The sequence below is a fragment of the Hemitrygon akajei genome, chromosome 5 (assembly GCF_048418815.1).
Source record: "Hemitrygon akajei chromosome 5, sHemAka1.3, whole genome shotgun sequence".
NCBI classification, from domain to species: Eukaryota; Metazoa; Chordata; class Chondrichthyes; order Myliobatiformes; family Dasyatidae; genus Hemitrygon; species Hemitrygon akajei.
Window position 1 is genome coordinate 52,305,054 of NC_133128.1, and position 12,638 is coordinate 52,317,691.

The 12,638-nt window shown below is 41.4% G+C and overlaps 1 protein-coding gene across 5 annotated transcripts in view; it reads right to left on the minus strand.

The window, feature by feature from the left end:
- The window catches only part of LOC140727788 (cyclic AMP receptor-like protein A), a 191,548-nt gene that overhangs the window by 155,930 nt on the left and 22,980 nt on the right, over positions 1–12,638 (minus strand). For all 5 annotated transcript variants that reach the window (XM_073045556.1, XM_073045554.1, XM_073045553.1 and 2 more), the window contains 2 exons: positions 3,727–3,783; positions 233–293 (listed from right to left, as the gene is read on the minus strand). In XM_073045556.1, the coding sequence (XP_072901657.1) occupies positions 233–293; positions 3,727–3,783 (118 nt within the window). The remainder of the gene's footprint in view (positions 1–232; positions 294–3,726; positions 3,784–12,638) is intronic.

Sequence of the window (12,638 nt, forward strand, 5' to 3'; positions counted from 1 at the left end):
AAACATACTTTTTGCTACACCCCATTGTAACAAATGAAAAACCAAGATGACATTTCATTAACCTCAATTTATAACATATTGCAATTGTAGCATTTTGAGATAAACACAAGATATTTTCCAATACAGTTTATACATCAGAAAGAAATGACATACAAGTATTTATTTAAAAAGTTTAAATTTTGGGTTTTGATCTATTTTGAGTTTCTGCATGCAAAAGAAGCACACTACTTACCAAAATATGTAAGCCACCAGGCCTGGAAGTTGCACAGGGCACCATCTGGGATAACTTCTCCCTGTATCAAAAGCAAAGTTTCATACAGTAAACAAAACTCAAAAAAATACAGATACTGGTAGTAGTAGATATTGATCAGAGCCCTTGACCACATCTCATTTCTTTCCCCACCACTGCTCTCAATTCTCCTCTAAGGAGAGTGTTCTATGGTCCACACCTTTCCCTCCACCAGTTATCATATTCAATATATCATCCTTCAGATTTCCACCAACTTCTACGAAATTCCAGCACCAAACACCTTCACCCCCCTCACCCTGTTTCAGTAGTTCAAAAGAACCATTCCTTTCACAATTCCATCTTCACCAACAACTCCTCTACTTACAGCATGCAACTACAAGAATTGTGACACCTCGTTTTTTCCCCATCATCCAAGGACCCAAACAATCTTTCCAGGTGAAGCAGTGCTTTACTTGCAGTTCTTCCATTCAACTGCTCTGCACTCTGTTTTCATAATGTGGTCTCATCTATATTAGAGAAATCAAATGCAGATTGGGTAATCACATTGCAAAACACCTACATTCAGTCTGCAGGAATGACCCTGAACTTTAGTTTCCACACCATTCTCACTCTAATCTGCCCACAAAGAGGCCCCAAGACAAACCTGAGAAACAATACATCATGTTCTATAATGGAATCAATATCAAATTCTCAAACTTCTGGTTACTCCTTTCAGGTGTAGCAGAGATACACTGTAGTTCAAGTGAACTGTATTTGCTACACACAATGCACTCTTCTCTATATTGGAAGAACCAAATGAAAATTTGGTGACTCTTTACAGAGCACTAGTTTTCATTTTGCAGGAATAATATTAAGCATTCGTGTGCCTGCAAGTTTCCATCCCACCTCCCATTATATCCTGCCTGACTATGCCCTCCTGTGCTGTTATTATAATGAGGCCCAAGGAAAGCTTGAGGAACAGCAACCCATGTTCCATCGGGGTATACAGCAGCCTTCCCAAAGCAATACTGAATTTTATAACTTCAGGTGATTTCTAATCTGTATCAGAACTGGCAGGTCCACCTATGGTAAGGGCTCGCCAATGGTCTGACCTGCCGAATGCATCTTAGAACATTTGGCAGCTTCTGTGTTCCTTTGTTTTCTCTCTCGATAATTTTCTTCCTTCTATAGCTTTTACTTTGTTTAGGTTTTCGCTCTCTCTCCATCTAATTTGCCCCATCAACTCATTATCTCATTCACAAACTTATCCTCCTGGTAACTAAGCCTATGTCCTATCTATCATTGCCCCATGCTCTTTGCAACTTAATACAAATCAGATTTAATATCACAGGCATATGTCATGAAATTCATTGTTTTGCAACAGCAGTACATTGCAATACATGATGATTCTTTTTTTAAAACTAAGTTACAATAAGAATTATGTAGAAAATTAAATTAAGAAAGTAGTGCAAAAGGAGAGGAAAAATAATGAGGTGGTGTTTATGGGTTCAACGTCCATTCAGAAATCTGATGGTGGAAGGGAAGAAGCTGTTCCTGAAACATTGAGTGTTTCTCTTCAGGCTCACCAACTCAGTTCTAATGAAGGGGTTTTCACCTGAAATGTTAACCATGTCTCTTCCTATAAATGCTGCCTGACCTGTAGAGTGCTTTAAGCATTTACTGCTTTTATATCAAAGCTTCATGGAGTTGAACAAAAACCAAATCAATTTCCAAAGCATGCCAATTATTGAATTTTTATATAGCAAAATAAAGATAATGTAATGCAAGTACTTTGAATCATCATGGCAAGATATTACCACAAGGAAGAAGGACCCTTTCCAAATTATGAATGCTTGCTTTTATTCATGGAGGTCTTGAGTTCTGAAGTCAAGAGGTTGTGTTGTAACTTTATAAAACTCTGGTTAGGCCATCTCTGTTGTATTGCATACAGTTCTGGTCACCCCACTATAGGAAGGATGTTGAGGCTTTAGAGAGGGTGCAGAAGAAATTTACCAGGTTGCTGGCTGGCTTAGAGGGCATGTGCTATCACAAGAGGCTGGAAAAACTTGGGTTGCTTTCTCTGGAATGCCAGAGGCTAAGAAGAGATCTGATTGAGGTTTACAAGATTATGAGAGGAATAGATAGTGGAGAGAGAGTATCTGTTTCCCAGGGTTGAAATGTCTAGGGCATGGATTGAAGGTGTGAGGGGGTAGGTTCAAAGGGGATGTGAAGGATAAGCTTTTTTACTCACAGACACGGAGGCCTAGAATGTGTTGCCTGGTATGGTGATAGAGGCAAATACATTAGAAGCTTTTAAGAGCCGTTTGGCTAGGCACATGGATGTAAGAAAGTTGGAGAGTTATGGATGTGGCGTAGGTAAGAGGGATTAGTGTTCTGGTGTATTTGATTTGCTTTTTAGCTGGTTTGGAACAACATTGTAGGCCAAGTAGCCTTTTCCTGCGCTGTACTGTTCTAAGCTCTACGTTAAGTGGTTTCAAAGCCTCCTTGAAAAACAGTAATATCTCTTCACTTGTGATAATCCATGACTCATGAGCTAGTCATGAAGGAGAAGCATTCAGAAAGGCATTAAGAATCTTGAGCTCATTCATAAGGATACACAGAAGTCCATCTGGTAAATGGCAGAAGGAACACAATGTTTCAGAAACTAACTACCCACCCACCCACCCACACTAACAAGCAATTCTTACCCCTTCTGTGCTAGTTTGCATGTCCTACGTTGGTCATCTCATTGGTCAAAGAACTAGAGTAGCTTAGCAAGTTATCCTTGATCACATGGGCTGCCAAAGGAGAATATGCTTACTCTTACTTTGGTTAAAAAAGAAATTAAAATATTAAAATTAAGAATCTACTATACAGTACAGCACTGTGCAAAAGTCTTAAACACATATATAGCTAGGGTGCCTAAAACTTGTGCAAAATAACCTTATTTGTCAATGTGAAGCAGAGAACGAGTTTGTAAATCTGGCAAAAGCAAAGGGTGTTGGGAATGGTGAGGGTGGAGCACCATGGGAGGGGTGTACAGACAGCAGAGAAGTGCGATGGGTGGGCGTGGTGTGGGTACATATACACCCAATCCAGAGATACCATGCACGGTCACTTGATTCTACGCAACTGGTTTATTGATCATAACAGAATATCTCTCTGGTGCTTCCTGCTCCTTGCCCTCTTCCCACTTTCAGTCCACAATAGAGACCCATACCAGAATCAGGTTCATCATCACCCACATTTGTCATGAAACTTGATTTGTTTTTGTACACTGTACAAAGCAATACAGAAAATCACTACACTACTGTGCAAAAGTCTTAGGTGCCCTAGCTATATACTGTATATGCGCCTAAGACTTTTGCACAGTTCTGTATATTTTTCTACAAAGTAAATTATTAGAATAAGTTATAAGCTAAATCACAGTACTATAAGTTCTAAAGTTTTAAGGTGGTTGGAAAAAAACCCTGTAATTTAAGTTATTATCCACTTACCATTAGATAGGCAATACTGTCAAACAATGCAGCCAAAGTCAGACTCAGGATCATTTTCTAGGGAAAAAGGTGAAAATTTGCATTAGTAAAGCTTTATACCATACTTGTTGAAAACTAGTGGTGACAGAAATCTCCCTCTCTGCTGCACTTTTGCTATGTCTATTGAATCAAAACAAGGTACCTCACTCTGCCATGGCTAATGACAGACTGTATACTGGCAGTAGCAGCAGATGGAGAAGTCTCCCTCTCCATGCTGCCCAAAATGGAATCCCCAAAGATGTTAACCATTAGTGTCCTCCTGTAACACTTTGTTCAACTGAGCTCAGTTCTGAAATACAACATCAAGTTCCATCTGCGTACAGATACTCTCCAATCCATCTGACATGACTGAAAATCAGGATCATGGTGCCATGAAATTAACAACACATTGAAACTGGAATGTTTTAATGCAGTAATCCAATTCAGACGAGATAATATTTATAAACTACAACTACTCCCACTGTGTTCTCTTGCTTTGTCACTTGCGTGTCTTTGATTGGATTACTGCCTGCAATTACGTCCAAGGATTTGTTACTCCCTGTGCAAAACTCTGCTGAAAAATACATGAACAGTTAAAAAAAATTGTCTGCTTTCTCATTTTTAAAAATTTGAGACCTTATAATCTTTCTAGAGAACAGAGGTAAAGAAAATGAAATGTTTATTTAAGTTGCCATCACATATACAACATTGTTAGCTAATTCTACTGGATGCAAGGTTACCATTAGCCAACAGTGTGATAGATCCACATAATGCTTAATACCCCATCTTTCAAAAATATATCTAGCGCTCTTTTAAACTCCTCCAGTGAACTAGTCCCCACAGCCCTTGCAGTAGAAAATTCCAGAGATTCGCCAGCCCCTGAAAGGGAAATTCCCATGTACTTTCATTTACAATGAACCACGCCAAATCTTGGAACAATGATCCTCCTTTGAATCTCTCCTTTTGGTAGAAACTTCTCACTACTTACAATGCCATACCCATTTAGGAACATACGCATTTCAACATATGACCAATCGTTCTAAACTCCAATTAATGCAGAACCAACCATTTTAGCTGCCTATGAAGGCCAACATTTCATTCCAGATAATAGTACAGTGATTTGCTTCTGGACTGCCTCCAGTTATAGTATATCCATTACTAAAATAAGGGGACCAAAGCTGTTCATGGTGCTGCAGGTGTAATCCCATTACCACTCTGTTAAATTGTACTAACACTTCTCTATTGTTTTAAACCCTAACAATTAAGGCCAATATGACATTTACTTTTTAAATTCATCATCTCACATTTAGCAGATTTTGCTCCACAGCGAAAGATACCATTTTCTCCATCTATGTCTCCATTTTAAAGTTCTTTCTTTACACAAACATATGAAAAAAATGTAACACTTGTTACACTTCACCCAGCTCTGATTCCAATCTGTTCTTGGCCTAATCTCAGTTCTCTTAGCAGTTCCCACAATTCTTCACTCTCCTTTACAGTAAATATTGCCTAACTTGGTAAGTACATTCAGTGACTGCCTCCATTGCTCGCTATGAAAGAAAATACTTACAATTCACAGTTCTCTATACCTCCAACTTATATAAGCGACCCCTTATTCTGATACTGTACTCCTCATTCTAGTTCCCATCCCATAAGTGCAGAGGAGAAACTTCCTTTCAGCATCTACTCTGTCCAGCTCACTTAAAATCTTGTGGGTTTCAATAAGAGCATCTCTAATCCTTTCATACACCAATAAGCATAGGCCTGATCTGCCCAGCATATTTTCATTATCACAATTCCTTCATCCCAGGCATCAACCTGGTTTTACACTGTCTTGTAAAACCCATTGATAAGTAGCTTTCATTGTAAAGATATGGTCTGGCTGATTATTTTAGTCCTGCCCACTGCTTCTGTCTCCAGGAGCCTGAAGAGGCCGGTGGACTTCTTCTGGGGCAACAGGAGGCATTGGATCTCCGCTGCAGTCCTGAATCTTCCGATCACAGAGGGTGGTCAGTCATCGATGTGTGCACACCCAGCTGGCGGCTCTCCACCTCAGGATCCTGCAGAGATGCCTGTATAGTAACCACCCTCCAAGATGGAATGTGCTGACAATGCACTTTCTCCGCCAGGGGCACTGCTTGCAGGAGGGCATATGGCTTCCAGCAGACAGCATCAGCCGTGCTGCTTTGAGGGAACTACCTTGCTTTTACCAAGAGCAGATGAGGGCATAGGATCCAGTCTCATCCGGACTTGGTGCTCCTGCGTCAGAAACTGGTCCCCATCCTTCAAGGATGGGTGTCGAGGGAGCTCGGGGATATGGAGGGGTTTCACCTAATCGGCTGGGAGTACTCCTCAGACCCAGGTTTTGGGATACCATGCGGGAGAGGGTCCCGCATAACATGAGCCGTCTCACTAGGATGCCCACCATGCATTTCTTGTACGGGCTGCTCTTGCACACCCTTCATTTCCTTGCCTTCATCTGCCAACCAGACTCACCATGGCAATCTGTTTTACCACCCGGCAGTGAGGGGGTCCCCAGTGGAAATCCCTTACTGCAGGGGTCCTTCCCCTGCACACTGGGGACCAGGGGTGGAAGCTGTTGCATAGGGCAGCACCGTGCAACAGGTTTTTAAGCAGGTTCACTGGCAACCCTGTCCACCTGTCCATTCTGTGGCCAGGAGGGGTCAGTGTTCCAGGCTTATATGGAGTGTGAGAGGTTGCAGACCTGTGAGTATCTGAAGGGGCGGCTGCTCGAGTTCCAGCTGCACTTCAGTCCTGCGCTCCTCATATACGGACACCCAGTATGGAAGGGGGTGGGGTGCGAAGAGGATACACTGCTGGGCTACTCCTGGGTCTGGCCAAGATTGGCCCTATTCACAGGTCTAGGCAGTGAAAAGTCGAGGGCTCTGTCAGAGCTGGCTGGCTGCCTGCCCCTCTTTGGAAGATACAGTTGTGCCCAGTTGTCCTTGGAGAAGGAGCATGTGGTCACAATGGGAACAGTGGGGGATTTCCAGGAGAGCCAGGCTCCCCCAGGGAATTGACTGCTTTATAGACAGTAATAATCATACAAACTACTTTAATTTGAATTTATTCACTGTCTTGTAAATAATTAATGTTTGCCTTTGTGTATTTGTTGTGTAAATAAACTTTCATAGTTTTGTAAAAGAAGATGGACTTTTTGTGTCAGTTGTTGCACTAGAGCAATGAAATGACTCAGAAGATTGTAAATCTTCATTATTAATCTTATCAGAATTGTCTGTAGACCTAGGCCTCGAATCCTCCTCTTCAAAAATCACCTCAATGGACAGTCCTCAGCATGAAGATTTCCCTCCAATTTTCGACAATACTCGTAGTTTGTTGGCTCCTACAAGTCAGGCGGCACTGCAGAAAGGGAAGTTGAGGGAGGTAATTCAGGTAGGAGAGGCTGACATCACAACCCATGTTGGGTGAGTCTACTCAATGCACATCACGGTTCTCAACAGCCTGCCATCCTACCCTCTGTGCAATACAAATCTCTCCATCAACCTATCGTCCTCCCAATCATGCAATAGAACGCTTACCAATTATCAGCCTACCGTTCTCCCAGCCACGCAACATAGTTCTCACCAATTATCAATGGCCTTCCCTATCTTGCATTAGAAACTGAGAATGGACACAAGCAAATAAACACAATCCTACTGTGTACTGCCGTACTGAACTGAGAGACCCCTAACGAGATTGCTGACAGGGCTGCCCAGTCACTGCCCACCACTGCAAGCACTAGCATTGCAGAGTTCAAAAGATTATTTTTTTAAATCACGATCTCTCGCAGAATCCATAGCGACCTGTAACGGAACCCCAGTTGAGAAACCCTGCAGTAGGCAGCACACTAGCTCAAACAGCCCACCAGAGGATGGATAATAAATATTCAGCTCTGCCAACAATATCTACATGCTGAAAATAAATTCAAAATATATTCTTATTTGCATCATATCTGTCAGTAAACACTTTCCCAAAGCAAGCGTTTCAATGGCAATATCTAGTTGCTCATCAGTTAACCGCTTCGTTCATGCAATCAATCAGCTGTGGTCCAAAGTTCAAAGTAAATTTATTAGGAAAATGTGCATACATCTCCAAGTACTACCATAAGATTCACTGTCTTGCAGGTATTCACAGTAGAAGAAAGAAATACAGTAGAATCAATGAAAAACTACACTCTTACAAAAAGTGTCAAGCAACCAAAGTGCAAGTCAAAGCGTGCCAATAAAAACAACAAATAATAATAATAAAGATGTTTGTTACTAATACATAAATAAACAGTCCTACATTGATATGCAGGAACTGATGGGAAACTCAGCACCATCACCTATTTAGTGACACAGTGCAGATTAGGCCTTTCCAGCCTTTTGAGCTATGCTGCCCTAGCCCAACAACCCTAGTTAATGCTAACCTAATTACGGGACAACTGACAATGACCAGTTAACCCACCAGGTGCATCTCTGGACTGTGGGAGGAAACCGCGGCAACCAGGGAAAACCCACGCGTTCCACTGGGAAAGCACACAGGCTCCCTGGAGATGGCGCTGGAAATGAACTCTGAACTCCGGAAACTCTGAGCTGCAATAGCATTAGGATAACCACTACACTACCCCTTGTGGAACTGGAATCAAGCTGTTATCCTCAAATGCACTGGCTCATGTTGATAGCACAGCAGACATATATGTCAGAAACACATTTTAAATTATTTTGTTGCTTATTCTCTAAGCCACTGTGACAGGAAAGTATAGAGCAATTTTTAAACTTATTTTTCAAAGGCAGAGGTAAAATTTGCTGTAGAATTATTTCATCCTTTTTGATTAACCGTACCAACTCTTCAAAAACCTGAATTAATTTGGCTAACCTCTATTCATCTTTGTGAAGCACAACAATACTGGGAAGCAAGAAGTGCAGGTACTGTAGATGCTATTTTACATATAAACAGGGAATTACCAGCTCTAAAATCATTGTAGCTATAGAATGGATTTTGCATATTAAAGATATTGCCAGTTTAATGCAATTTGTCCCAATATTAGTGGGTTAGGGAAGAGTGAACTGGTCAGAATTCTTGGTAGTCCTGATATCCAAGCATAAACTAAAGGTAAAGCTATAAATGAGTTTGAGTCTAATACCATAAAAAAGTAATTGGCATGCTGGAACTTACTGTCTGGCTTGATATAAGGAAGTACTTGTCATATGCAAAGCATATGGACTTTAAAACCAGGCACTCAATTCCATACATGCATCAAAGTCCAATTACTGCAATCCCCAACAACTTGACTCAACTTCAAATGTAGATTTGAATTTTTTGACTCAGTGGCCACTTTATTAGACACACCTACTTGTAATGCAAATATGTAATCAGCCAATCATGTGGCAGCAACTCAAATGCATAAAAGTATGCAGACATGGTCAAGAGGGTCAGTTGTTGCTTAATCAGACACCAGAATGGGGAAGAAATGTGATCCAAGTTATTTGATTGTGGAGTGATTGTTGGTGCCAGATGGGGCAGCTTGAGTATCTCAGAAACCGCTAACCCCCAGGGATTTTCAGGCCCAACCGGCTAGAGTTTACAGAGAATCGTGTGAGAAACAAAAACATTCAATGAGCGATAATTCTGTGGGTGAAAACTTCTTGTTAATGAGAGTGGTTGGAGGAGAATGGCCAGACTGGTTCTAGCTCACAGGAAGGTGACAGTAATTCAAATCACCATGTGTTACTACAGTGGTGTGCAGAACAGCACCTCTGTACGCACATCACATTTAACCTTGAAGTGGATGGGCTACAGCAGGAGAAGACCACACCGGGTTCTAATCCTGAGGTTAATAGAAAGATCACTGAGTGTATATTGCCACAAATTCCAAACTATATAATTAAATAAGATTTAAGATATCAATGTGAGCAACTACTTCAACAACTATTTCTGATTCTCATTGGGTAAAAGTTATATATATTGTGTCTATGTGTGGATACATATCTCATAACAGCATCAATAATATACCCAGTTAAGATGATATACTGAAAACCTGCCACGTAGGCAAGATGCTTACTAAAATGGTGTGTGCGTGTGTGTAAATGTAGATGTGTGGGTTAGTAACTTTGCTGATGAGATGAAGATTGGTTGTGTTGTAGATAATGTAGAAGACTAGCAAAGGATACAGAGGACTTTGATCAGCTGCAGGTATGGATGAGGAAATGGCAGATGGACTCTAATCCAGCTAAATGTGAAGTGTTACATCTTGGGAGATCAAATGTAAAGAGAGAGTACACATTAACAGCAAGACCCTGAATGGTGTTGATGAGCAGCAAGCTCTTGAGGATCAAGTCCATAGACCCCCAGAAGTGAAAAGGCAGGTCAATTGGGTGGTCAAGAACACCTTAGGCAATGCTGGTCTTTATGAGATAAGAAACAGAGTTCAGGAGTTGGGATGTTATACTGCACCTTTATAAAACTCCAGTTAGACCTCATCTGAAATATTATATTCAGATCTGGTCGCCTAACTACAGGAAGGATGTTGAGGGTTTGGAGAGGGTGCAGAACAGGTTTACCAAAATTCTGACTGGATTACAGTGGCATGTGTACTAAGGAGTTAGGCCAACCTTTATTTGTTTTCTCCAAAGCAACAGAGGCTATGGGGGGATCTGACAGAAGTTTATAAGATTACAAGAGACATAGAAGAGAAAACAGCCAGTCCCTTTTACCCAAGTTTAAAATATCCAACACCAGAGAATGCTTAAGGTGAGAAGGGAGCAAGTTTAAAGCTGATGTACAGATAGAAACATAGAAACATAGAAAATAGGTGTAGGAGTAGGCCATTCGGCCCTTCAAGCCTGCACCGCCATTCAGTATGATTATGGCTGATCATCCAACTCAGAACCCTGTACCTGCTTTCTCTCCATACCCCCGATCCCTTTAGCCACAAGGGCCATATCTAACTTCCTCTTAAATATAGCCAATGAACCGGCCTCAACTGTTTCCTGTGGCAGAGAATTCCACAGATTCACCACTCTCTGTGTGAAGAAGTTTTTCCTCATTTCAGTCCTAAAAGGCTTCCCCTTTATCCTTAAACTGTGACCCCTCGTTCTGGACTTCCCCAACATCGGAAACAATCTTCCTGCATCTAGCCTGTCCAATCCCTTTAGAATTTTATACGTTTCAATAAGATCCCCCCCTCAATCTTCTAAATTCCAGTGAGTATAAGCCTAGTCGATCCAGTCTTTCTTCATATGAAAGCCCTGCCATCCCAGGAATCAATCTGGTGAACCTTCTCTGTACTCCCTCTATGGCAAGAATGTCTTTCCTCAGATTAGGGGACCAAAACTGCACACAATATTCTAGGTGCCGTCTCACCAAGGCCTTGTACAACTGCAGTAGAACCTCCCTGCTCCTGCACTCAAATCAAGTTTCTTTTTACACAGCAGGTGATGGGTGCCAGGAATGGATGGCCTTGGGTGGTGGTGAAGGCAAATACGACAGGGGTGTTCAACATGAATATGCAGGAAATAGAAGGATAAGATTATTGTGTAGGTAGGAGGGAGTAGTTTGGCTGGGCATTTGATCACTAATTTAATTAGTTTGGCAGAACACTGAGAGCCACAGGGCGTGTCCTATGTTCTATGCTCTATGAATTCTGTTTCACTAAGACTTGAACGTAACGGACAATTATCAAAATCCTTGCCTTCTGTAGGATTTGCTGTCAATAATCATTCATGGAATTTTTTTTACCTACCACGTTCGATTCAGCATTCCATGTTTGGTACAGGAAGGACATTAGACATTTTGAAGATCTCTTCATTGATAACCGCTTTGCTTCTTTTCAACAGCTCTCTGTTAAGTTCAACCTGCCTAACGCTCACTTTTTCAGATATCTCCAAATCCAACACTTTACTGCTCCTTTAATTCCTAACTTTCCTGAAATGCCTGCGAAAAATGCTATGGACCTATTTCTCTCCATTAATCCACTAGGTAAAGGTTTAATTTCAATTATCCAAGATAAACTAGCAGCCTTACGACGGGCCCCTGTGGATAAAATTAAAATGGCCTGGGAGCAGGATTTAAATATCTCCTTATCCGAGGAGAGCTGGGACTCAGTTCTCAAATCGGTTAACTCAACCTCTCTTTGTGCTCGCCATTGTCTCTTACAGTTTAAGATTGTTCATAGAGCCCATATGTCTAAATCTAAACTATCTCCATTCTACCCTGGCATTAGTCCGCTCTGTGATAAATGCAAGAGGGGCGTGGCCTCTCTCATCCATATGTACTGGCTCTGTCCTAGCTTGGACAAATTCTGGAAAGATGTCTTCACTACACTATCGGGTATTCTGAATAAGCACCTAGAACCTAACCCCTTAATTGCTCTGTTCGGTTTTTGGGGCGAGACAGATTTATGTCTGGGTCCGACCAAATGCCGAATACTATCCTTTGTCTCTCTCCTGGCGAGACGCTTGATCCTCCTTAGATGGAGAGATGTTGCCCCACCCACTCATGCGCAATGGCTTAACGACATTATGGCCTGCTTGGACCTCGAAAAAATTCATTATTCAGTTCTCAATTCGGATTTAAAGTTCCATAAGATCTGGGGGCCTTTTATCGAGTACTTTCATAACCTTCCTCTTGACTAGGGTTTTTTTTTCTTTTCAGTCCCTTGCTTTCAGCTCCCTTTTTTTTCTGGTAGTAGGCATTATTATCCTCTGTTGCTAAGTGTATTTACAGTCTGGGAGTTTGACTGTCCGGACTTATACTCTCTATACTGTGTGGTGGTTGGTCTGGAATTGTTTTTTTTTTCTTGTGTTGTGGGGTTTGGGGAGGACACTAAGCTCACTTGTCTTTAATTTAGGTGCTTTTTTGTTAAATTCTCTTCCTGTGTAGCATATTGTTAT